Source organism: Polyodon spathula, unplaced genomic scaffold (genome assembly GCF_017654505.1).
Source record: "Polyodon spathula isolate WHYD16114869_AA unplaced genomic scaffold, ASM1765450v1 scaffolds_1422, whole genome shotgun sequence".
Classification (NCBI taxonomy): domain Eukaryota; kingdom Metazoa; phylum Chordata; class Actinopteri; order Acipenseriformes; family Polyodontidae; genus Polyodon; species Polyodon spathula.
The window spans coordinates 359336-385753 of record NW_024472902.1 but is presented as its reverse complement, the minus strand read 5'-3'; the positions used below and the strand labels follow the sequence as shown (position 1 = coordinate 385753).

Below are 26418 nucleotides of genomic sequence, written 5' to 3'. Positions count from 1 at the left end.
TTTAATTAAGGAGATGCTATCTGTAAAGTGTGTAAAATGGGTATATGAACGTGTCTTATATTGTTTTAATATGCTACATTAATAAATAAAACTCTCTGAAGTTCTTATGACAGAAATATCAATTCAAAACTGTTAGCTTATAACCCTACCCAAACCTTGATCCGCGCTGTGTGGCAAAACCACCAGAACAGTATGGCAAGCGGTTTTAACATGTAATCCTCATTTTGATATCAACAATTCACATTTTATATCAAGTAATATTTAAAATTGTTGAACTCGAAAATGATCATTTTGATATCAATAAAACACGAGTGATGTCACTAATAGAATGTGGCTGATATCACGAGTGGAGGTTGAAATGTTAAATGCGCTTGCCATTGACAACACACACACAGTAGTGCCGTTAGTTGCAGACTGTCCCGCTGCTGAAGTGGGGGATGTGATAAGGGGCGTGGTGCGCCCATGCCGTTCACATGTAACCCAGGCAGGACGAGGAGAGGCGAGGAGAGGGCTGTTCACTTCCACACTCACCAGACCAGACCAGACCAGACAGTAGCTTTTTTGCACCATGGACGGGCGACAGCTACAAAAGCGGGAACATCAGACAGGTGTGTGTAGTTTTATTTTTTATATATATATATATATATATATATATATATATATATATATATATATAATTTTTATAAAATATATAATTTATTTGGTGATTCTGAAAAGTGGTACGTGTTTGTGGACTATGTCGTGTACCGTATCAACGGTTATTTATTTATGTGCTGTTGTCTATGTATGCGTACACAGTGTGCAACAAAACCACGACTCGCAGAACTGAAATCCCTTCAAGCTGCGCACCTGGTCGCTTTCTCGTGTGGTATCGCGTACTTGTGCCAGGACTGTAATACACGTTTTCAACAGCTACTCAAACACTACCATGTTTTACCAGCGCGTCGTAGTGTTTGAGTAATTGTTGAATTATTTTAATATGCAGTCGTGTTTATGAACACACGTTCATTACTCTGGACTGTCGCAAATATAATGGATTTTGTCAGAGAAAATAAGGCCTAACCCAGATGCTAAAATACCACGCATTATATATTAATTTATGAATTACACAGCTACAGTCCCGAATAAAAAAATAGCAACAGCATCCTTAAAATACATTACTGGAAACAAAAATAAAACAGAACAATTACTGTGAACATCTTAAGTCATAAAACGGTGTTCGTAGCAGTCGGTCTAATTATGATAAATGTTTCGTTAAACTCTATAGCCTCGGGATATTTACCAGTCTTTTGTATTTCTAATAAATTCAGAGCTGGTTTAAGGTCGTGACCTGGTCACTCAAAATGTAACGTTTTAGCGAAAAATGATATTGTCGATATCCACAATATTCCCTATCCGAAACATTATTGTTTACATAATACCGTCGTTCCTCCTTCCTGTAAATAATAATAATAATAATAATAATAATAATAATAATAATAATAATAATATTTTTTCTACACGTTAATCCTGGATTCTGCATTAAAACATTTAGCTGTACAGTAATTCTCTTGAAGTTTTCTTTTTTTTTTTGAAAAACTGCTGTAAACGCTCCCGAACACTCTCTCTCTCTTTTTTTTTTTTTTTTTTTTTTTTTTTTTTTTTTTGTCGTAAGGCATGTTGTAGTGACTGTAAATACGCCGCAGCTGTTGCAAGGGCTTCCCAGATAGAGTGGATTGTATGTGGGTAAACATCTCGAGCATAACCTAAGCACTCACACTAACGACACACAGCCACACAACAAATAAGTACAACAGAAACGTTATGCCAGTGAGTAACTTCTTAAGCCATGATAAAATAAAGTTTTGCAGTTGATACGCGTCATTTTTATACTCGATACAGAGTTACGCGTTGTGCAGTAATCCTGTAACAGCACACCAACAGATTTATGAAGGCTGGCCTTGCTTGTGATCTGTCGGGACAGCTTCATGCTGAAAAGCACCCGCCGTGCTCCTGGCGTTTTGGGCATGTTGTTGGTGAAGCTGGGTATAGCCACTGTCCCGCCGCGTTCAGCAGATGAAGCATATTGTCAGTGTGCACCCTGCAATGCGGGCCAGTGTAGCAGTTAGTCGTGCAGTTACCAGTGCATTGAAAGATGGCTATAAACAACTTTTAACCAACTTTTAACCATAGAATAAACAACTTTTAACCAAGCTGGATGTCAGTAGCACCAGACTGCATTGCAAACAGCTATGGAATCCTGGCCTTTGTTTGGTGTAATATATAATTGCTAGCATGATCTTTTAGATAGATTCTTGTAAAAGGATCTAGGCCGAGGATATACATACAGCTCTGGTCAAAGGTTTTGCAACATCCAATATATATATATATATAATGAACTCATTTTGCTTCATGAAGTCGAATGAAACCTGTTGAATAATGTTAACATTTTGAATTGCACAGCGCTTTGTAGCTTTCCATATACTGTACTTAACGAAAAACTGACAACAATTGAAAAATGTGACATTTTGAAATCTAACGTCACTGTAGTCCTGTTACAGCTTTCGGCAGACTTTTGCAAGATCGTTTTGTAGTTTCTTTGAGCACACGATGTCATAAATAAAATATCTAAAATTATTTATATATATATATATATATATATATATATATATATATATATATATATATATATATATATATATATATATATAAAATGATGTCTTGATCCTAAAATTCTAGGTGATGCAAAACTTAGAGCTGCAGTCCATGCTTGGGTTTTACTATTGAAGAAGCATTAACTGTATTTCTTTCTAAACCTGCACATTTTGTCTGTAGGTATCCTGATGGTGAATGGTGATGAGTTTGAAACAGGTACAACAGAGTATGTAGCACAGAGGCTATGGGCAGTTGCCCTGAAAGGGATGGAGTTTTTCGATGTGGGCTTCCCCTGTTGAAGAGGGTGAAGGTGACGAAGAAGAAGAAACTAAGTCAAACAAGAAAGCTAAATAATAAACCATTGGCATGTGTTTTGTAACTAACAGTGTTTAAAGTGTAAACTCATTTTAATATACTTAGGCAAACAGGCTGCTTGTTTTTACCACTCATTTGAGATCGGAGGTTACAGGGCAGTGAAATATTTTCCACGCTCTTCTCCCTGGCTTTGACTGGCTTCATTACTGTTTAAACAAGATAAACACCTTTTTTACAAGTCTAGAAGAACCAAAGCGACCAAGTAATACAATCCATATAAACCTCAGGCTGTTCTGATTTCCATGGAGATATCTTCTTTTGATTTTTTGTGATGACGTTATTTTGAAAGTACGCTTCACTTCCCATTACAGGGATAGAAATGAGACTCCTCTTGCAGAGCAGTTTCACCCATTCCAGGTTTTACTGCAAGCTTGGTTAGCCACAGTGTATAGGTGACAAGCTCAGGTGCGTCTTATTAAACTCCTAGCGAAACCAGGAATGGATTAAACTGCTATGCAGTGGGAGTCTCTGCCATCTCTGCATTATTGTCTTCTGTTTGCGAATTCATGGAGATTTCACACTTGACAAACATGATGACGTGAGCTGTAAAGTTGGTCTCCCATGTAAACGTTTAGAGATGCATGTCATTCTCAGAAGGATATGATGCTTGAAGAACATTAACAGCTGTAGTGAAACAACTTGAGCCCTCCAAAGTCGATTTGTCTCTTATCTTATAACATTAACACGGGACTTTCCACAATCAGAAAAAAAAAAAAAAACAGATCATCAAAGCCTGGATGAAGCGCTTTGAAAGTACGCCCGCGTGTTGTTTTTTTAATGCCACGGTAACGCCCACGTGTTTTATTAAAGCCACAGTAACATTGTGCTGTAATTGGTTTCCAGCCTCGGACAATGGTATTGGTTTCTGTGGATGGATCCTGGTGTTGTTCTCCTTGCTCTTGAGCCTGCTTACCTTCCCTCTCTCCATCTGGATGTGTATCAAGGTAAATCACCTCGACCAGGCTTGGAAAGTCCCTTACAGTTTTTAAAAAGTACATGTTTAATGGTGTCCCTGATGATCTCATCTGGTGAAAGCACGGGTGAGTCATACAGTGGAGGGAGCGCAGGGGAGTGCCCTGGCTGTACAAAGGAGGCACGTGCTGGGGGTTTCACTAGGAGCTCTGGCTCTAGCGCTGCCACGGGTTAGCGAGGTGAAATCGCCAGGGACGGTTTCTCCCAGCTCAAACAGGAACCCTGCAGGGGCCGTAGCTCTCCGACCGTCTGCTGTCGTGCTCCGGGGTGCACAGAGGCAGTTGTCTTGGTCGTGGGATCGGAGGACTCCCGCTGGAGCTGTTGTGGGGCGAGGGAGCATGATTGGACATTCGAAGCTGGGGAGATAAAACAGGGTTCAAGTGAAGGGAATGTGACCCGCTCCTTTGTAATACAGCACAGTGCATTCTCAGCTGCTGCACTGACTCTCTTTCCTTCCCTGTTGCACAGATCGTGAAGGAGTACGAACGGGCAATTATTTTCAGACTTGGGCGTATCTTGCCAGGCGGTGCCAAGGGACCAGGTAGGTCAGTTAACTCTCCTGCTTTTGTGCCACGTGCGGTTTTGTTCTAAAATGCTTGGAAAGGAATAAAAATCTAAACCACGTTATGAATAACTGCTGCCACTGGGCTTAGCAAAGCAGGGGCTGCGTCAACCCTCCGTGCTTTTCAATGGCTTGATAGGAAAGCCGTTATCATTTGAAAAGAGCCCTAAATCACGTACTGTGCTTGCTTGTGCTTCTCGTTGTTTAACATGGCCTGGCTGTCGGCTCACGGATGCACTTTATTCCAATAATCTAACACTTGTGAAGCTGGGGGTGCGTGGGAATCCTCCCAATCAAGGAATGACGTGAGATAATAACAGAAAATAATACAAGATGTTGCCCAGGGGGCAGGGCACGGTATTGGGGCTCTGCTTTTGGTTATGGGACAGTGCACTTGTCCATTTCCTGGCTAGCACTGCTAGCAGATTGTTAGTGGGGATGTTTACCCACAGAGGTCCTCTGTTCTGTCTTCACGCTCATGAGGATGCAGTGATGCTGGCTGGGGTTAGAAAGTCAGCTGGAAACTCTGCAGAGCATTCGCCCCAGAGCAGTGAAACCTGGGCAACAAGTTTACAAAACGAATATAATTACAATAATATACATTCCAGTGTGTATAAACCACCTGTGTGTGTATTATAGAGGGATGCAACAATGAATTGATTGATCGCCGTGGCGTTTATTGATTGATTTGATTGGTGCCTTGTTTGGGTCCTCACTCCTCACATATATATTTCTAGCATGTTCCACTGTACAGAAAAGTATTTGAATTCCTTTCTTTTAATGGACAGTTTGATGGGGTAATAGGGAGTGAATTCTACTTGTGAAAATCCCACGCTGTGTTGAATTTCTGTCTCTGGCAGGTCTGTTCTTAATCCTGCCCTGCACTGACAGTTTCATCAAAGTGGACATGCGTACCATCACCTTCGACATCCCCCCTCAGGAGGTAGGGAGAGCCGGCAGTGTGAGGATCGGTTACTAGCAGACTTGCTTGTGTTATCCGAATAATCGTGCTGGAATATTTTTTTTTACATTGGAGGTGGAACAAACTGTGTTTGCATGAAGAAAAAAAAACAGAGCTATTTAAACTTTGTGTGAAATCAAATGTTGAGTGTGTAATTGTATAAATATTGGCGAATGGTAATGCTGATAATATATTGTCCTGGTCCTTGCTGGTTAAACTACACTGCCTCTTGTTGGCCGTGGCTCCCCCTGCAGGTTCTGACCAAGGATTCGGTGACTGTGTGCGTGGACGGCGTGGTTTACTACCGCGTGCAGAATGCCACCCTGGCCGTGGCCAACATCACCAACGCAGACGCTGCCACGCGCCTGCTGGCACAGACCACGCTGCGCAATGTCCTGGGCACCAAGAACCTGTCCGAGATCCTGTCTGACCGCGAGGAGATCGCTCACAACATGCAGGTACTGCAGGGCTGGATACGCGCCTCCACTGGGGACAACAAACACTGCAAAACCTACCCGTGTGTGACCCTGGAATCACATTCTTTAGACGTAAAAGTCAAAGGTAACTTTTTTGCTTGCATGCACGTGGAAGAGTATATCCCCGTGCTGGTAAGTGCTCTCTCCTCACTGACTCTTCCTGCTGGAAGGTGCTCTCTCCTGCACTCTCCTCACCAACTCCCCCTGCTGGTAGAGGCTCTCTCCTGCACTGTGTCTCACTGACTCCCCCTGCTGGTAGAGGCTGTCTACTGCACTCTCCGCACTGATTCGCTGCTTGTTGTTTCTGTCCCTCCTGCAGTCCACGCTTGACAGTGCCGCAGATGACTGGGGTATCAAGGTGGAGCGAGTGGAGATCAAGGACGTCAAGCTGCCCCTGCAGCTCCAGAGAGCCATGGCAGCTGAGGCAGAGGCGTCCCGAGAGGCCAGGGCGAAGGTAAAGAGTGCCAGCCCCTCGCACACGAGAATGAGCTGAGATGAAAACACAAGCAGAACTGCATTGCTGAAAGTATTGCCATTACAGCGCTTGAAACCCATGCGAGCCGGGCACCCAGTCCTGGGTTTCAGCGCCCCTCCCTTATACCTAGAAGCATGAACAACTCCTGCTGCCTGCAGAACAGTGTGATCCGTTCAGAGCAGATTTACCAGATCCTTCAGTCTCCTGGCATCTGGTCGTTTCAATAATATACCTGAAACCCAGGACTGGGTGCTGCAGCACAAGGCTCTCTGTGAAAACAGCCCCACTATTCACAGTGTCAGTACTTTGGCATGTCATGAGCTGATTTGTAAATGCACTGGGGTGTACAGGCACACTGTTCCATCATAGCTCCATATTAACAGTCCCGCATGTTTTTCAAACACACCCTACGCACACGCTGTTGACAGTGATAAGTATAGTAAAACTAGAGGCTGCCCGGATTCTGAAGTGACGTCTGGTTCTGGTAAAGTCTTGTCTATGTAGGCTCACTTTTCCAGACGTGAAGCCAAGGACAGGATCTCTGCAGGGAGCGCCACATCTCTAATTCCTCCATGCTGACTGTGTGCGTTCCGCTTGGAATGCTTTTAACGTCTGTTTTTACTTTTCTGCAGCTGGGAATCGCTTGAGGCGCTGCGTGGAGAGGATTATTCAATTTTTCAACTTGCAGCTTGTAAACAAAATAGCACCATTTAAAAAACCAAAATATATATATATATATATATATAATCTTTCACATATTACGAAAACTGGTTTACCCTATTTAAATAAATAAAACTTCGAGGGTAGAAATGAAGATAATTGGATGAAGCCCTTCGATCTTTAATGTTTGTGTTTGGCAGGCTGTGTGGCGCTTTGCAGGGCGTTCCAGAGCACTCCTCTCTCTCGGTAATGTTGCTGCAGAACAGAAATAGCCTGGGTGAAGGTCAGCACTGCATCAGCCTAGAACCAACCCCTTCTCATACTCTTCCTATACTAGAAATAAACTGAGTTACCAGCCCACACACACACCCTCCTCCACTGGCTGCTTTTTATAAGCCAGCCTGTCCCTTTGAGAGAGAGAGAGAACAAAAACAACTGTTCAGTGTTGCATGGCAACAAGGAGTGTAGATTTCAAAATCTGCATCCCCATCCTGATGCATAGATCTGTGTCTTTTCTTGAAGGCATCAATCTCTGTGCCTGTTCTGATGAGCACATCTACTCTGTGTGTGTGTGTGTGTGTGTGTGCGCATGTGCGCATGCCATGGCCTGTCTGTCCTGACCCGCTGCCCCTCTCCAGGTGATTGCAGCGGAAGGGGAGATGAACGCATCGCGGGCCCTGAAGGAGGCATCCATGGTGATCTCAGAGTCCCCCTGCGCCCTGCAGCTGCGCTACCTGCAGACCCTCAACACCATCGCTGCAGAGAAAAACTCCACCATCATCTTCCCCCTGCCCATTGACATGCTGCAGAGCTTCATGCGCCAGTGAGCGAGTGGGAGGAGGGCCAGCTAAACAGAGCACGCTTCTCACGGGTTAATCTGCAAGCTGCTTTTCCAGGGATCCTCCCTCTCGCTCTCTGGGCAGAATCAACCCACAGGTCATTCATTATAAGCGCTGTAAGATTATAATGACGTGGATTCATTCTATTAAGCCGAGTGAGTGAGTGAGACCTGCCTTATTTTCCTATCTTGTATAAATCGCATCTTCATGCAGCCGTGTGCCTTCTTTCTAACTTGATTATTTTTGTATGTTAGTTTCTCAGATTTATAATGCAATACTAAATATATAGCTTCATATCAAGTGCAAATACGATGAATCCAGGGAAACATTAAGGAGTGTTGTTACACAGGTTGAATGCTGGTGCAGTGAATGTTTAAATTGCCATGGAGAACAGGCAGCCAAGTCCTTCTCTCTCAAATCCAGATTGTATCCCAGAGATTTGAACCATGTCCCTAGAGTGTCTGCACAGAATGCCAAGTATTTGGAATGTGAGAACTAGTTCTTTTGAACTGGAGTTCCAAATGTATTTATAAATATCCTGAAGGTCATTCTTTGAATAAATGTTTTTAGCTACATTAATATGCAATTGCCTTCCCATGATTTTTTTTCCTTGCTGTTTTAATAGTGTTCACTTGAACAGGACGGCCCTGTATAGGGTTCACAGCCCTGCCCAGGATGTAGGGTCCTTCTGTTATACAGGCAGTCTGTTGGCGTGTGGCCTGATCTGTATTTAGACTCAAGGACACGGATCGTGGACAGGTGGAAGTTCATCACTGTGCCAGTGTTCCCCTCACTCTGGGGGGAAGGAATGCCTGTTCTTCTAGGTACAGCATTATAAACTAGGGATCACAGACCAGAATTAGCATGGTAGCAGTCTAAGACTAGCGCTAACCTGCTGTTGATAGAACACCTTACTACTGTGCCTTTTGAAAAATTGGTTTATCAGCAAAATGTTTGGTTTCTTTGTCGTTACTGTTATAAGGGTAGTTCATGAAGGTAGTGGACAAAACGTTTGTCCCGATTTCTTTTTTCCTCTGTTGTATAAATAAAAACACACACAAGATGTCTCAGTTTTACAAAGTTTATTTATTATTGGTTTATAAAGCTCATTGGAGTGCCCATGCAAAAGGTTGCTTATAAACAAACAAACAAACAAAATATATTGCACGACTGCATGGGTATTTGTATTAGAAAAAACAGCTACTGTGACCGGTTAGACACTGAAGGAAAAAGGGGAGGGGCAACATCCAGCTGTTTTCTCAGTCCCTCCCAAGAACTAGTTTTCCCCAACTAGTGTTCCAGAACTATATGGACTGCCATCTAGTGGCCTAGGGAAAGTACTGCAGTCTACATTCTTATTTGAAAGGATCTGGAACATACACCCACCCTATGAGGGCTGTGACTCTAGCAATGTTTCTCAAAAGAGCAGACCGTTCAAGGCCAGGATTTGGGATCACACTGAAATGTGCACAGGATACCACTGTGCAGGCAGGCACAGTGTCGAGTGAATGCACCCGATTCAATCCTCTAAACTGAATCCACCTCTTCAGTGCAGTTTTAAATAGAAAAAAGGAAAACTAACTAATGGTACAAAGCGTGCAACAGCACTGGTAAGCTCGCTACAACTGTGCTTAACTGTTCAGTAACAAACAACAAATGGAGAAACCTTGAACTACAGTCAGAGAACCGGAGCTGGGTGGGACGGCAGTGCGTGTGTCTTGACAGGTCCGGCACTCCCTGGCAAGGGACTGCAGACAGAAGCTCGTTGGGGAGGCGGTAGGGGGGCGGCAGGTCCTAGCGTGTCCCGTCTCAGACGTCCATGCTCGCCATGGCCCTCTCCAGAGGGTCGACAGTCCAGTAGTCGTGGTCCCAGCCCAGGAACCAGCCGGTGAAGGTAGGCGGCTCGAAACCCTGCTTGATCAGGACGATGGGAGTGCGCTGGTCACGGCTGGCAGGGTCGCTCTTGATGTATTGGGCAGCTAGCAGGAGGGAAGAAATGAAACAAGCAAAAAGGGTTAGAATGATAATAATGGCAGTTACATAAAATTGAAAAAAAATAAATTCTGTTCAAAATGCATTGTGGCTACAGGCCTTCATCAGAAGATCATATGATTGCGATTGAAGGATGAACCAGCCATAACGTTGCATTGTGAATTCAAATCAGAAATGGTGTGTTAGTTCATCCGTAAACGCGAGGATGGAGCAGAAATAACAAGAAATATTTAAAATTCCCAAATTAAGCAATCTACATATATACGTATTAATCATTAGGTCAACTCGAGAGCAGCGAGCTCTCCCCCCGATCTCGTGAACAGCGAGCAGCAAGCCCTCCCCCCACACCCATTATCCAGGGTTACCTGAAGCCATGGCCTCTGTCTTCTCTTCCTCCTGGGCTTCGTTTCCAATCCAAACAAACACCTGAAAAAAAAGGTTAATAAAAGCCTTTTAAAAGCACTGATAAACCAGACTAAAATCACAGGGCTCTCAGTCCGTATAGATTTTTTTTTTTTTTCTGGCGGGGGTACAGAATCTTGGAGGTAACGAAAATGTAATCAAAAGAGGAGCCACTTTACAAACTTTCTAACAATCCAGTAATATTACCTCCATGCATGGCTGTGGAAGGACCAAAACTACAGCGATAAAGAGTGTGTGAACACTGAATATTTTATGCTGAATCTCCTTCAGATATTTTTAAATTGAAAAACAGTGATGTGAACCACAGATTGAATGGAAAAGAGGCAGGTCTCAGACTCTCAGCATTTTATCGCTACTAGAATGCCTACTGTATGGATTAACCAATGTTTTACCCCCCCCCCCCCCCCACACACACACACACAGGTGCGAAGGATTTTTTAGTTGGCATCTCTGCTTTACCTGCTCCCAGGTGTCGAGAATCATGACATCATCCTGTGCAAGGTCCTCCTGGATCATCTCCCCAGGCACCTCCTCAATCTGGAGCAGACACAAACAGTTACAACACAGACTGATCATTTGATTATATTACAGGATGCACAGCGAGATCCACACATGCACCGACTTCAATGCACACGGTGCACCCTCGTGAAATCAACCACTGAAGTAATTCGAGTCAGGACATCACTCACAATGAAGCGGCCGGTCTTGTTGGAGCAGGCGAACAGTCTGGGTGGGTGAGAGTCCATCTTGTCCTTCAGCCTAGTGGAGGTGCGGTACTGTTGCTTCCCTCCCAGAGCGGACCAGAAATCATCTGGACAAGACAGGGAACACGTGTCACATCACGCTGTAGCATTCTGTAACAGGGCGCCGGCTGGGCACGCACGTTGCCGACCTCCTGCACCACAAGTGAGAGTCTTAACCGCAATGCAAGAGAGCTGGGCTCGTCTGCATTAGAGCTTTAAACATAATCTTGCCCACAGGGAACAGAATCCACAACGGCAGCGTATCACACAACACTGCTGAGGAGACAGCAAACCCACGCACACACACACACCTCTAATACGAGGAATCCTCTAAACACCAGGGCTGCAGCTGCGACATCCCGCACGGCTAGTTAACTGGACTATTCCAGTTTGTCATGTCAAATCCACAGCTGCCAATAAGCCCTTATCAGAAAATAATCATTTGATGATTAGCTACAGTTCTGTTTGGAAAAGTGAAGATGTCCTCAATGAAGAACACAGAACAGGACAAACAAATAATCTTCCACAAGATAAATACCCAACTGCACAAGTGACAGGTCACCACTAAATCCAGACTTGTGTCTGAATGATTTGCTTCCCCAACGCCTCCCCTACCTGTCTCTCCCCCCTCCTGCAGCTCCGAGGCAGACACCCCCAGGATCTGCAGCAGCTTCTCGGCCCCGTCCTTCTCCGTGTCGCAGGCGCCCTGTCCCATCCAGACGAAGGAGGCGCTGGGGGTGACCAGCACAAAGGCATCATTGGAGTTCAGGTTGGAGGCGCAGACATCAACCTAAACGAGACAAAAAGAACCACGAAGTGAGAAAACGTTTCAACACGAGAAAGACTTCCAGCAAGCGTTTTCATGGACGTCGCTACGTTGCTTTTAGTATTTGTAAATGTAGGTATTACAGATGCGACAAACCATCAAAAAAAGAGCACCTGCACTCACCTCCACGGCGCGGGTGAACCCTGCAGAGTTGGCCCGAACCTGGAAGAGGCGGGTCTCTGCGGGGGCGGACTGCCCCCCGTCGCGGGAGGTACCCCCCTTGTACACCACCATGGGCTGCCCGCCGAAGATGCTCATCAGGTGGGCTGGCTCCTTGCCCTGGATTACCCGCACCTGGGACCAAGGAGAGCAGGGTTAGCAAGGACACTGCAGTCTCTTAATCTGATAAGCGTGTGCTTAATTCCAACATGCCTGTGAGACACACACACAGAACATCGGACAATATAATAAACCAGAAATTAGTCATCACTACTGGTGGCAGTCCAATAATCAGCTTGCACAGACTTTCAAACAGCCCTCTGGTGCCCAACAATCAATACTTGTCTGAATAGGTGCCACTGTTTGCTGAAGCAAAAAAGTTAGAAAAGGGAGTCTTAAAATCGGGCAGGTTAGTTTAGGATCCATCCATACAGCCACACAACTTCTACTGCTGTTTCTTTGCCGACACTAGGTGGCAGCAGAGGTTCCGGCCGAGAGAAAGCGTGTGGGCTTGAACTGCACAGGAAGTCAGCGCTCTTATAGTTGCAATGAAACTCCTCTGTTGGAATCATGCAGGACATTCAATTCATTACATTTACAAATCAAAGAGATTAGTGAGTGCAGGTAACGTGTAAAACAAAAAATGAGAAAGGGCTAGTGCATGACAAATCAAATAATAAAGCTGACAGAATTTTATTTTGGATATCAAGAATTCTGTCACATTGATATAATTTTTTTTTTAAATTTATAGCAAAAATCGGATTAAACTGTAACCCTGTGTTTGTTTTGCCCCCGCTGGAGTGTGGAGTGGAATACCTGAGTGGTAATACGAGACCCCCGGATCTGAAAGGATAGAAAAAGCATGGAGTGAACAGGGCGAGGAAAGAAAAGCCTGGGGAAACAAGATCGCAAGGAGCAGACGGCAGTGCTCTTGGAGAGCAGAGGAGGTCAGCATTCTGGTTTACCACTGTCTGGCACACCTGCTGGGTGAAGACTGGAACCAGTTCATTACCGAACCAGTACACCCACTCAGAGACATACTCTGCAGAGTCTAAACAGGGTAAGTCATGCAAAGACCTGTAAAGTGACCATTTCTGATTGTCTAATTCCCCCTTGATGGTATAATTGAGTTAGATTTTTAAATTCACTAAATGAAAGAGATCTGTTCATTTCACATGAAGGGTTAGATCCTTTCTTGACTAAGAGGATCATTTAGAATAATAATGCATTCAATATTTCAGAAGATTTTGAATGGACGAAGACCCAAGTCACTGCAATAGAAAACTAGAAAGTTTCAGAGTTGAGATGCTGCGTTTTAAATGGCACACACACACGTGGTTTGCAGCCAGCACTGTAAAGTGTGTGTCAAAGCCTGGCTTGCTGTAGGATTACCTGCACTGGTCCCCCTCCCAGCTCCTCGTCCAGCTGGGCGCTGAGGATGGCTGAAGCCCCAATCTCATCCTGGGAGGAGTCGGATCCTTGCCTGCAGAAGGGTTAAAAACCTATAGATCACATTTATCTTTTAAGAGCATACCCCCCCCCCCCTAATCACAGACACAATTATCTGAATCTCTCTCTCCTCCAGGACCTGTACACAGAAGACCAGGAATGTCTGAGTTTGAACCCCAGGGATTTAGTTTGTCTAGCATAGATTCACAAAGCTATTCCTCACATGATATACAAATGTCAATGTTTAATAAAGGATAAACTATAAATAAATAAGGGAATGACTAATGCACCGCGTAATGGATTTATCTTATCTGTTTCTTGTGGTCGTTTCTTGCAGTGCCCTGTGGTGTTTTTCTAGTTGGTTTCTGAAAGTCTCTCTGCTGCTCCACTCACCACGTGTAGATGAGGTGCCCCTGTCTGCCCCCGTGACTGTAGCTGTACTGGATGATGTAGCTGTCGCCCCCATAGAACTGCCCATATGTGGAGGGGTCCACAGGCACCTTATCAGAGTTCTCAATCCTCCAGATCTGTCCACAGAGGCACAGAGTTACCAATCGCTTCACCCCACACCACTCACCCCAGGGAATAAAGCATGCATTCGCACACATCTCTTCGCATGGACACTGGTTTGGAAACGCATGCTGTTCCCAGCGTGTGCCAAGGAAGCATGTTAACATGCAACAATGAAGGCTGCCCATGAAAAGACTTTTCTAATGCTGAATGATTCAAGGTCGTTTGAAAGGAATAGTAGATTGTTACATCATTATCTATGTGGTAAATGTACTATTTTAAATATATAAAAATGTGTTTGTGATGTAGTTACCATGGCATCAAAAGCCCTCAAGTACCTCTACTGTTTGTTTTCAAAACACACTTTCCCTTCATAAAGGTGTGTTAAACATACCGAAATGTTAACAATTTGGCTCAGAGACACTTCATCATTCAGATACTACACTGCAAAACTTAAAGGGGTTGATTTGATCAGCCTACACACTGCTGGGGTAAATCCCTATAGTTTGTATTTGGATAATTCTGCTAAAAGGATCCAGGAGAGACGACCCACCTTTTTCTCCCCCTGCCCTCCGTCCACCATCCCGTGCTGCGCGGCCATGGCGGGAGAGTCGTGCAGCGAGGACGCGTCGAAGGGCACCTTCTCGATCTTGGCGATGTGGTTGGACACGTAGGCCACGCCCATGCCCTCCGTCTGGTCCCGATCACGCCAGTTCTTGAAAAACTGCTTGAACAGAGGAGTCTCTCCCATCTCCGGCAGGATCTGGATCTGGAATACAGTCAGGAGCACACAAATCCAACGAGTCACGTCACTTAGAAAGTGCCTTGACTGACCGCTGGCTTGGATTGGTCAATAAAGAGGTCCACAGTGGATATCAAACACTGTGGTGCACCAACGAACGACGACAGCTATCTTAAACTACGCTACTTCTAGTTTAGAAAGCTTCAAAACTCCTTTCATAGACTCAAAACAGCTCAAACATGGCTTCTCTCCAAGCTCAGTTGGTACACCAGAGTGTAACCATTAACCTGTCCCCCGTGCAACACTAGAGAAAAGTCTTAAAAAAATGGTTCCCAGAACATGGTGGCCAAGACTGTAGACTACATACAAAATCGAATGAAGAACACATTAAGAGAAGTGATATTCCATACCCATTCTTTAAACTCTTTTCTGAAGTTCTGTACTGCGACTCGGCTTTGACTGCGGACCCAACGTCCGAGCCCAAGCATTCCAATGACACCGCCTGCTGGCTAGCTCAGCTCTCATGAGGACCGACGTCAGCTCAGATATCTATACAGGCAGCCTGGACTGGGCTAGCTCACACATGCAAATCTGAGCTTTTCAATTCCCCACCACTTCCAACCCTCGCAGAGCGCAGTCCTCGATTTTCATTACTTCTCTACATTCTGAGCCAGCGTGTTCCTCTCGAAGAACCACAATTAAAATCATAGCTTGCGACTCTCCCAGTCCCCCATCTCCCTCTCTCCAGCTGTACTGGCCTCTGCTTGTAACTCACTGCGATGCCACCAATGCCTTGCAGACTAACCTGGGTGTGTTTGGGGTATCCCATTTTCTTAATAAACTCCTCTGCTGCTTTCATGGCTGCCTTTCTCTCCTCGGTGTTGGCGTCCTTCCCTTTGAGAAACGCAGAGAGCCCAGTCAGCTACAGAGCAGAGCGCACACGCCCAAGAGCAAACGACACGACAGATCGGAATGGCAGGCGAATTCCGAGGCACGAGACCCCCCGGCTCACCTTTCCAGACGAAGATCTTCTGGTCAGAGCCGTGGTCCAGGATGAAGCAGTCTCCCGACTCCAGGGAGCTCTGCGAGAAGGGGTTCTCTGCAGCCACCAGAGCGATGGCCATGTCCCCACTCGCGTCTGACACCTGCAGGGAGCAAGGGGACAGCTCAGGACCTGGGTGAACCACCACAAAGGACTGACACAGTATATACACAGCAGGGGAGACATCAGCAGATCCCGATTTCCTTAAAACCTGCTGTGATGTTCCATCAGGTCTCACCTTGTACAGTTTGGCCAGTTTCCGGTTGGATGCATCAGCCTTGGTATCATCAGAGCTCCCTTCAGGCAGATCAGGCTTTCCTCCCAGAACCTGAATTTAACAAACCAAAAAACACACACGTTATTACACTGTTTAACAGAGATTAAAAAAAAAACAGCTTTAGCTTACGGGAAAGGAAGGATCATCAAAACCAGCTGTGCCAGACGAAAGCTTCAGCAGAAGCCCCTTCCCATGGGAGCAGTTACCTCCAGCATCTTCTCCCGCTCCCTGCCCTCGTCGCACACGTAGACCTTGGCCCGCCCGCTGCGCTCGTTGTCGCGGATGTCCTTGGCCACCTGGGTGGCCTTCATCTTCTCGAAGCGGTTGGCCTGGGAGCCACACCACTGGAAGATCTCCTGCGAGGGAGAGAGGGGGCGCACCCAGACACAATTCGTTAGCAAACGCCTTCGTCAGCAAACCAGACCCTGCTTGCAGCAGTCAGATAACGAGAGAGTACGGAGCGCTTCCTCACATTTCCCAGGTCCAGAATGAAGCAGTCTCCTTGGTTGAAGCTATCCCAGCTGACCGGAACCTCCGTTGCCCTGACAACACGCCGGCCCTTGACCTGGAGCACACGCTGAACAGTGACCTCGTTGGTTACCACGTGCCTGAACCCGGAAGCCACGCCCCCTTCCTGCAAAGACAATGGAGAGACACGCCCCTTTTACTCAACAAAACCCGACAGCGCTGGAAACAAATCTGGGATTATTTCAAAAGCTACAATGATAGATAGCAGTGTCATAATTAAAAGGGCAGAAGGTTATAAAACCATGCATGTAACCTCACATGGTAACGGATACAAAAAATATTCATCTTTATATGGGGACACATGGAATGACCTCATGGTAATGAAAAATATTAGAAATTGTCCATTTAATACTTCCTTCATGAAAGCTCTGAATCAAGTAGGAGTGAAAGCCTATTTTTTTCCTTGCAGAATAAAGCATGCTCTCTCACCTTGTACTTGAGGCCCGATTTGAAGTACCCGAGGAAGGTGTGGGACTCGTGCCCTTGCACCTCCCTGTACTGGATGGGTTTGCCCTGGAGGTAATCATCCAGCTGGACCGTGAAGATGGCAGCCGCCCCGCTCTCATCCTGGGAGCAGAAATCACCTGGGGAGAGGACAGGGGGGCAGCATCACTGAAACAGCCTTTACCTGTCTGCATCAGAACAGACATGCTCATCCCCGTCGCTCAGGACTCAGTCCATTGTTATCTGTACAGTTACACATGCAGAGAAAGAGGAGGATATTCTCTGTCGAGTTCCTGCTCTTTTTGTAACAATTTTAGCTTAAATCAACAATTAAAATTCCAGGTCAGCAAAAGAAAGCAAGATATTGGAGGATTGTAATATATGCTATATAACAGAACAGTTGTATGCTTCTAGAAATATGACCAAATGTATTCGCTGAACTGCAGATTGCTTAAATTTGGTGTTAAAAGTTCCAGTCAATGAGATTCAGTTTGACATGTTCCAATAGTGAAACAAGACTATAAACAGCAATGGCACTGGTTTGTGGTAAAGTCCAGCACTGTTAACACCCCTATTAAAGATTCTACCAGCTCACGCTGAACATACTGTAAATGTTTCATCCAGAACTAGAACACAACTCTGAGCTAAATTTTGAAATACTGGATGAAACAAATGGCACATGTTTTATGATGCAGTAAACGAATCGTTGAATTCACTGCTTTTGTTGTAAAACGTGGAGAGACAGAGATATCGCGGTCTCGTCCTACCGAGCCAGAAGTGCAGGTCGTACTGCAGTTGTCCGGATCTCTGCTTGACGGTGTTCAGGAGCACATAGGCGTCTCCAGTGAAGAAATCCCCGTAGAGTTTCTGTGGCACCGGGACCAGGTCCATCTTCTCGATCCTCCACACCTGGAGCCCCGCTTGCTGCCCCGCCTTCTCGAACTCGGGGTGGTACACCATCCTGCCTGTGGGAGAGACGGCTGGGGTCAGAACGAGAAGGAAGGATCGGGACAGACCGGGAGTGCAGTACAGAGCGGCGGTCAAGAAAACACTCAGAGAAGGACGACAAGCCAAAGAGAAACAGGGGATATAGGAATCTGGGGGTGCACCACCTTCGATGGTCCTGTACTATTAACAAGGGCACTGGATAGGAATAATTATCACAGTAAGCTGTAGAAACCAAATTCAATTCTCAATGCCTTTACTGCAAAATTGTCATTTGCATGATTTTTTTTTTTAAAAGTGACCCACACCCCTCAAGTCTTGTTAATTGTCCTAATCTTATGTCTTACTGGTTTTAGAATTCATTCTGGTTTTTCCTTCGACAAATATGTCAAAACCCGAATTTGGGGCAGTATAAAAGCTTTGCGAATACAGCATGTGATCTGCTGTCTCGACTAAAGCTTCTTTAGATATGTTCATTATTGCCAGATTTCATTACCACAGCCTGTACTCTGTGTGCGCGAGCGGTTTCAATTCCACAGGGCCGGCCCCCTGATTGGACGAGGAGCAGCTGTGTGATTCACAAGGCTGTCTTGGAAGGAGGCGAGGCTGAAAGCAGAGACTAACCAGGGTGGGGCTGACTCAGCAGCACAGCGCACTAACGGAGCGACCCAGCCCCCAGCCTGGGACTTGTCACTGCAAGCCAGGCCTGCTGATCTCAGTAATGAGCCTTCGTTCCTATCTGATGACGCAAAGCTTGAAAACAGGGCTGTGACTTATTTTCCTGCAAAACAGACTAGAGGCCTACCAAAGAGGTAGTTTGCCCAGAGCTACTGCAGAGAGCTTTGTTTAAAATCACTGGCTGCAAGCAACAGAGTGTGAGTCAGCATAGCAGCAATACCTTTGAATGTAATGTAAATAAACTGCAACATGACTGCCTGCCTAGACACACACAAACCAGGCTGCAGGCACCCACTTGGATTTAGAAAGACACATATATATCTATATATTTATATATATATATATATATATATATATATATATATATATATATATATATAGTTTTCCCATGTTCCCTGGAAACTTCCTTTCTTTCCCATTTATCTGTTAGAAGGCCAAGTTCACCACTTCAATTCTTCACAATTTGCTTACACTACCACCATGGTACACAAGGGGCGCTATAGTCAACACCTATAAAAGGTGTTCCTGAATTACCTGCACATTCAGAGAAGACTCCATTTGATGTTCAAACCTGTAAGGAATGGTCTTTCCACCTTGTAGATCCATCCATGTAGATCCACGCATTGCCCAGCTTAAGGCAGGGGGCACTGATCTCTTTACTACATTGTCATGCACCTCCCCACCCCCACCCTCACCCTCAGAGTAGGGGAGATGGGCGTTGTCATTTGAAACAATACCAGCCTGCGGCAGAGAATAAGAATGGGTGTGCATTACTAAACCAACACCCCCACGGAATCCGAGCCTCTGTGAAACGCGAGATTTCCTGGGGGGGGGGTGACGAAGCCTGTCCACATCTGTATTCTTCAGTCTCTGCTTTCTGTTGCGTTGGTGACATCACATAGACGCCCAGTGGGGACCTCCAATGAAAACAACCCCAGCCGCCCTCCAGCTGAATCAAACCTTTGCTGGAGAGCTAGCCCGAATTTTCAAGGTGTTTATTCCGTGTTTAATTAACCCCCAAGTTATAGATTTCAAGTTCCCCCAAGCACTCTCAAAGCGTTTTGCAACACTGACGCGATTTGTTTTTCAACCTTTCAATAACAGGAGTTAAAGGGTGGAGGGAACGTTTTAAAAACAGGCTCCAAGGTTTCTAAACAGCGCTGCCGTTTCATGCTCTTATAGACAATGATCAGTAGCAGCGCGCTACAGGGATCACTTTTAATGATTTGTGACTCTGCTACAGACTGTTCCTCCACATGCTAAAATCTCTTCACTGAAGTGTTACCAGTTTCAGGTTCGTTTAATAAGATTAAAGCCTATTCAATTGCATTTATTGAATTGCTACATCACGTGTACTAAAGTTATTTACTAGTTTTGTAACATTTTATATTGAAAGAAAGAAGTTGAAACTTTGTAAATCTGTCCCAATCGCCTGCCATGTTTTCTTCAAAACCCAACCTGGCTTCCTCATCTCAAATCACAACAGCGTCTGGTACAGGATGTCCAGTCTTGTTCTAATCTGTGTGTCCACAGCAAGGCAGGTGGCACGGCACAGGCACGCACTGTGCCAGCAAGACTGCAGTGCCATTCCAGGACTGCACTGCCTTCCTCTCCTCACCACAGTCCTGCTCCGAATCCCACTCAGTGTTAGCCAAAACGTTTGCCAGCTAGCCCACTTATCCTGCCACTGCACCCCAAGTTCACTCCCAGCGTTAAAGGTAAAAGAACCCCGCCTGAGCCCTGCGTTCAGTACAGAAGGAATGTTGGACGGAGCTCGGATGCAGATTGCGAGACTAAACATCAGGCAACATTCATTACATACCGACTGGAATTAACGATCAAACACATTGCAGTAATAAAATTGGAAATATAAACACACACCCTGGGACTGTCGCAGCCTTCTCACTATAGAACTGACTGTTACAAAGTGGCGATTATATATATATATATATATATATATATATGCATGCATGATTTTCTAATTCAGTCATCACATCCCAATGTCTCCGAGCTCCACTGTGGCCTCAATAAAGCTCTCAAACATGTCTCTTCTCAAAGTACAGCTGTTACATCAGAGTGTAACAATTAACCAGTTACCCCAGCAACACTATGGACGTGGTTGATGCAAGAAACAAGTCTAAGAAAATACAGCAGGAACAGCGGTACTTATCACATCCGCTGGAGTCAGTGTTGCAGTGGGGGGCAGGATAATGGTTACACTCTGGTGTACCAGCTGTGCTTTGAGAGAGGACCTTAGGGGTGCCCTAAACATCTGAGTTTACCAGGATGCGACAACACACAAGCAGGAAAGATAAATCTACACAACAACAAGAATGGCAGAGTTAAGATAACTGTGGAAGTTCAAACCCAACACTTTATGAAAAGTTTGGAGGGACTGTCCCTCTCTGACACCTAACCACATTGCTGGGGGCGGTCACAATAAAAACACTCCCGGGCTGTAGAGAAAGGCTGTATTGTAAAAGCAGCTTGAGGCAGCTGACTGCGTTTCAGCTGACGAGCGGCGACTGGCTCAGCTAACATGGGACTGCAAAATCTTTCAAAACAATGAATCACTCGCTCCAGCATCCAAGACACAACCAGGCTTCCCTTTCTGATTTATAGAACATGTGAAGGTTCAGTTCAGTACTTCTCCATTTCAATCTTCAGTGGCAAACATAAAAAAAAGGAAGTTAGCGGATTATATAAAATCGCATGCCGTTTCTTGGTAACCACAGATGCATGTTGCCATGCTGCTTGCCTCAGTGCAAGCTCTGTTGGTGCCACGTTTCCTAGCAGTGCCAGCCCTAGATTATACACCAGGCACCCCGTCTCTGCTGGGATGGCATCTGGTACAGACAACTCCTAGTGCTACCTTGAAGGACATTTTCTAAAAAAAAAAAAAAAAAAAAAAAAAAAAAAAAGTAAAATAACTGGATTCTCCAAAGACAATGTATACCCCGACAGTTTTGGTGCATTACGAATGCTTACATTATTTACCAGATTTTATTAATGTCATTGATAAAATGGCATTTATTAAAAGGTATCTAAAACCAAGGTACAGATAAGCAAGCTCTCATATTGTGCTAGATAGAGAGAGTGCAGATATAGAGAGCGATCAATGGATACACGCAGGTTCCTCGCGGTGCCACACAGCAGATAAAATGACATGTGGGGCGGTTCTCTGTGGATTACAGCAATGGCTTACTATACAGTATATCATTTTATATCATTGGATCTTTACACAAAGAGGCATCTAGACAGCCTCAAAAACATTGCAGGTTAATGAACCATTAGAAGAAAAAGAAAGAAAAAACCTATTACAAAAAGTTAACCTGTCCTTCTGACAAACAATTCCAAGTTATTTTCCCCACCTAGTAATATAACACTCTTCTTAATGTCCCGCATTAACATGCATAGCACAGCCTGGCCTCTACACTGGCCTGGGCTTGGTAATGCCACATGCATGCGAGTGTGTGTGGAGAACAGCAGAAGGAACTCAACGGTTCGGTCTCTCCGCAGTGAGATTGAAATCTGAGCAGGCACAGCTGCCCTGGGGTCCAGCCTCAAACCCAACCTGCAGAGACTTTCAGCTGCAGCGTCCCCATTTCAGGGAGAAGCTTTTTAATGAGAGTCCCGCCGCCCTGCTGTCCACTCCTGCCCCCTAATGCACTGCTCCACTCAGGAGAAGCTACGGAAATGCACTTTGGTCCAACACCGTGACTCAAGGTTAGTGTTATAAAGCTGCTCACTGACTAGCCATTAATATGTCATTGTTCTGTACCAAGGTTTAAAGTCTCCCAGACGACGCCTATATCCTGTTCACACTAACCCTTTCATTCGTGAAAGCAAGGACTTGGACACGCTTTTTATTGACATTTTATTCATTGCTCACATGAGGCGATCTTGCATTTGCATCAAAGTCAAAGTGTTATTTACACAAAGCACCAAAGAACCACACCCGTTCCAGTCAGTGTCGTACCCAGAGCCGACTCTACCAGGTCGGACTGAGGTTTCAAGCTATAGCTGGCAGTACTTCTAAGACTGCTTAGTAGTGACTATCTAACTTCCAAATCTGGGTTACACAGCAAATCAACACACAACGAAGGAGTCAGAATTTTTACATGAGCAGCAGCATGGACGATGCAAAACAACAACTCTTAGCTAGTTACGTTCATGGTTTCAGTGCAATAAATATTTACATGGGAGGAGGAACTTGGCACGCCCGCCTGACCCAGCAGCACGGGACACACAATCAGGGGCTGGCACAGGCTGGCAGGAAATGAAATGCAAACCTCTCAATGGACTACATATGTATATACTACCTGCTTGGGTTTTGAGGTGGATCTGGTTACTGTACTGTTTGTATTTCAGTGTCCTTTAAAAGAGCAGGAGCAATGCATCAGCAGTGTTGCTGCTACACTAACAAGATTGCAACAGGTATCCAGGTATTTGCAAGAAACATATATTCTAGTGTGAACCAGCAGAGAGAAGCAGCCCTCCTACACATTATCGCAGGCTGACAATCAAAGCGAAAGAGATTCAGCGAAGGCATTCCAGCGCGACATCAGCTGTTGTCTGCAACAGCTGCCCCTGAAGCAAGGCTAGAGAATCGGTTTGTTTTTGAAAGCCAGGCTCCAGGATTGATCCAAACCACAAACTGCTAGTCAGCCTTGCAGCAATCGCTGTAACCCACCCCAGCAATAAAGAACAGCCATCCATGCAAGACAGTGACCAACACACGTCCTGGTGCTGGACTTGAGTTATAGTTTGTCCTGAGATTTCTCACTGAGTGTGGTGCATGATTATTATTTTTTTCTCAGGTTTAGATACAAGAGGACATTTGTCACTCCTCCCTTTTTTTGTCAGTCAATATACAGCTGTACTGCAGGCTCAATGGCACCTGGCTGTTTTAGTGCAATGTAGTATTTTACTGCACAAGTAGATACTGATGAGTGGCTGCATTGGGAGTCATTGTTCACCCTTTAAAATGAGCAGTTCATAAAAGTGGGTTAATATCCTGTTTTCAGTTTGCTTTTTTATGCAAAGTTATTTTGTGCTGCTAGACCCTTTCAAATATTCATATATTGCCACTAATTGAAAGCTGATCTGTTTGAATGCACTATCCCTGAAAGAAGCGAATCAGAGAATCACTCTGCTGTACTCAGAGAGATCTGTTTACTGGGTCTATGTTAGTTTCCAAGGCAACTCTGTGATAGATTGCAGGAAACGGTTCCCATGATGATTCAGAATTGTTCCGTGGTTATTCATTTTTGAATGGCACCCCTTGTATTTTGGGATGTTTTGAATCAAACGCTACCATAGTTACCAGTTCAGCACATTGTCCTGCTCTTGTCTGTCCCGTGTGGCGATGGCTAGTTCCAGAACAGGATAGCACCTAGACTTGCCACGGCTGCAAAACAATTGTCTTTTTTTTTTTTTACCGATCTGCCCCATTGCGCAGATGTGCTCGACTCAGAGTTGAGTTCCCTAAAGCAGAGCGGTCAGGTTTACCTTAAACAAACAATCACATGACAAACAGCTCCTTTCTTCTGAAGGGGAACGAGACAAAACCCACCCAGGCCCCAATAAATCACACAACATGCGTATACACAAAGGAAGGATCTGAATTTGGTTCTGTAGTTCCTTGTGAAAGACTCCCATACAATGAGATGCACAAACAATACATCTGCATACAGTATAGAAACACAAACAGCTGCCTTTGCAGAGAGGCCTGGGAGACCTGAAACACTGGAGTGACACACCTTTTACAAAAACAGCTCCCCCACACTGCACTGTGCAATTACCACCGTCTAAAAAACACTGTGCCGGGCACTTTATCATCACGGATTACATATCCGTACAGTGGCAGGGCTGCAATATGAATTAAGCACGCACAGAGTCGCAGGAACGTGTGTACTGAAATCATTACACGACCTTGCCTATAGTCACGTTTTCTTATGGTTTAGGACGATTAACACCTGTTAATTTTACAAAACTAAAAGTTCTCTATTTAAAGTTCTGTTCAGCGCTCTCAGTGTGAATTGCATCTCGTTTTGTAACTTTTTTTTTTAAAGGAGAACAAAAATTAAAAAAAAAGTTAAACAAAGATGTCAATGCTTTTAAAATATGTTAACGTTAAGGTTTAATTTTTTTTTTTTTTTTTTTTTTTTTAACAAGATGGCAACCCACGTCAAAGGGCCATCTATAAATATATAATGCGTGTACCTCGCTATATAGACAGAATATCATATTGTTCTTCAGTTAATAGTCAATTGTAAAGCCTTTCCCCCGAAGCACAAACGGGAAAGCGCCTTATATGGAGCTACCATTACTTTCCTGGCTTCACCGCTGTGCAAGTGCCCATCTTTCTTTATCGGGCGCTTAAAAGCTTTCGGATGGCGAGCTTGGTACTCGGTCTACAAGACACTGTATAGAAGTTAAGCATTTAAAAAAGACGCAGTCAAAGCTACACAACACAATATAGGTGCCAGTACAGCCTTACACAATATACAAACTGCGTGTTAAACTGCTTACGCGTCGCAGAACACGAAGCAGCAGCTAATTGCTTCAATTGCTCGATGCAAATGTACCTACACATCGAATAATGTTTAGAAACGATACATAGTTCATTAATAACAATAATAATAATAACAGTGTAGTTGAACTTGAACTTCATTGCAAAGCGTGTGTGTTGGTTTTAATTGCGATAAAAGTAACTCTGTTCAATTCGTACAATGACCCTGGAAATAATAACTATAGTTTTAATATCAAATTAATGTCAACACTCGAACCCAACATCAATAAATTGTTGCTTTAAGTGTTAAAACAGAAAAAAAAACGTGTTACCTTTAAAACAAAGTGCAAGTCTTTCAACAAAGCAAACTTTAAGAGAAGCAGCTCCAGTGTAATGAACACACCCAGTCCCCGCACCTAGCAAACTGCGACTACAAACGAGAGGCACGGCACTGCTGATACTAGAGAGCAGAGAAAGACATCTTACCAGAAACACAGAGCGTTATTACCTGCAGCTGTGTCGATGCGATGTATGTATGAGTGTATGACCTCCTTTGTGCAAGCGATTTATACTTTGCAGGGTTTTTTTTTTTTTTTTTTTTTTCAAAGTGTGATTGATGGGTTACTCCCTTTTTTGCGTCAGCAGCGCAGGCCAGTCAACCAGTCAGGCTTCCCGAGAGCGCACAGAGAAACATACAGGCTGTGCGCCTCGACCCCTCCCGCGGCCACGACGACAGGGGGGTTAAAATAGATTACGAATCAGAGGGTGTAACTGGAACAGAGTGCCGATCCGATCATCTGTTTGCTAGTGCTGAACACTGGAAGTGCTGGACCCCTGTAATGGGATGCTAAAGATACATCCAGAGAAGTACACCAAAATAAATACATACATAAATAAATCACTGAGTCACCCAAGGGTAAATACGATAAGTAATATTTATCAGCGTTGTAAAGCTTGGCAGAGCGCTAAACCAGCCTGGTACTCAGGCCGTTATACCACTGCGGCGTGTAAATAGCGAGTAATGGAGATGTGTTGCCTGCAGCGCTGCCGTGTAAATAGCAACACAACGGTCCCTATTCACACCCTAATGTTACTTCATTGTATCATTGAATGTATCACTCCGGGGAGATGTGGAAGAAGGGCGTTTCCGCTTCATGCAGTCGCAGTAAGCACAGCCCCCTCTGCCAACAGA

The 26418-nt window shown here is 44.8% G+C and overlaps 2 protein-coding genes across 6 annotated transcripts; one reads left to right on the top strand and one right to left on the bottom strand.

The window, feature by feature from the left end:
- The first annotated feature begins 401 nt into the window (after nucleotides 1-401).
- On the top strand, nucleotides 402-9019 carry stom (stomatin). Of its 2 annotated transcripts, XM_041242742.1 has the most exons (8): nucleotides 402-608; nucleotides 2815-2850; nucleotides 3853-3953; nucleotides 4450-4522; nucleotides 5404-5486; nucleotides 5759-5962; nucleotides 6300-6434; nucleotides 7754-9019. In XM_041242742.1, the coding sequence occupies exons 1-8, from the start codon at nucleotides 569-571 to the stop codon at nucleotides 7940-7942; spliced, it is 861 nt and encodes a 286-aa protein (XP_041098676.1). In that variant the 5' UTR covers nucleotides 402-568; the 3' UTR covers nucleotides 7943-9019. The 2 variants fall into 2 exon arrangements, with proteins under 2 accessions (XP_041098676.1, XP_041098677.1); XM_041242743.1 differs by lacking the exon at nucleotides 2815-2850 and having other exon boundaries at nucleotides 405-608.
- Nucleotides 9020-9021: 2 nt separating this feature from the next.
- Nucleotides 9022-25839, bottom strand: LOC121309671 (gelsolin-like). Of its 4 annotated transcripts, none has more exons than XM_041242737.1 (18): nucleotides 25735-25839; nucleotides 17857-18054; nucleotides 17075-17229; nucleotides 16590-16751; nucleotides 16324-16473; nucleotides 16079-16168; nucleotides 15811-15943; nucleotides 15604-15692; nucleotides 14610-14825; nucleotides 13940-14073; nucleotides 13490-13580; nucleotides 12914-12940; nucleotides 12062-12232; nucleotides 11728-11902; nucleotides 11059-11180; nucleotides 10829-10906; nucleotides 10312-10372; nucleotides 9022-9933 (listed from the first exon to the last, which is right to left on the bottom strand). In XM_041242737.1, exons 2-18 carry the CDS (start codon nucleotides 18047-18049, stop codon nucleotides 9764-9766), a joined length of 2217 nt encoding a protein of 738 aa, XP_041098671.1. In that variant the 5' UTR covers nucleotides 18050-18054; nucleotides 25735-25839; the 3' UTR covers nucleotides 9022-9763. The 4 variants fall into 4 exon arrangements, with proteins under 4 accessions (XP_041098671.1, XP_041098672.1, XP_041098674.1 ...); XM_041242738.1 differs by having other exon boundaries at nucleotides 25713-25805; XM_041242740.1 differs by lacking the exon at nucleotides 25735-25839 and adding an exon at nucleotides 25559-25663.
- Nucleotides 25840-26418: the final 579 nt, after the last annotated feature.

Excerpts from the sequence above, each read along its gene's own strand:
- stom (XM_041242742.1), top strand. The coding sequence starts at position 569 with ATGGACGGGCGACAGCTACAAAAGCGGGAACATCAGACAG. Across the intron at positions 2,851-3,852 it reads TGGTGATGAGTTTGAAACAG|CCTCGGACAATGGTATTGGT; the intron begins GTACAACAGAGT and ends ATTGGTTTCCAG. Across the intron at positions 6,435-7,753 it reads CCCGAGAGGCCAGGGCGAAG|GTGATTGCAGCGGAAGGGGA; the intron begins GTAAAGAGTGCC and ends GCCCCTCTCCAG.
- LOC121309671 (XM_041242737.1), bottom strand. The coding sequence starts at position 18,049 with ATGGTGTACCACCCCGAGTTCGAGAAGGCGGGGCAGCAAGCGGGGCTC. Across the intron at positions 12,233-12,913 it reads GGTCTCGTATTACCACTCAG|GTGCGGGTAATCCAGGGCAA; the intron begins GTATTCCACTCC and ends CCTTGGTCCCAG. Across the intron at positions 10,907-11,058 it reads ACAAGACCGGCCGCTTCATT|ATTGAGGAGGTGCCTGGGGA; the intron begins GTGAGTGATGTC and ends TGTCTGCTCCAG.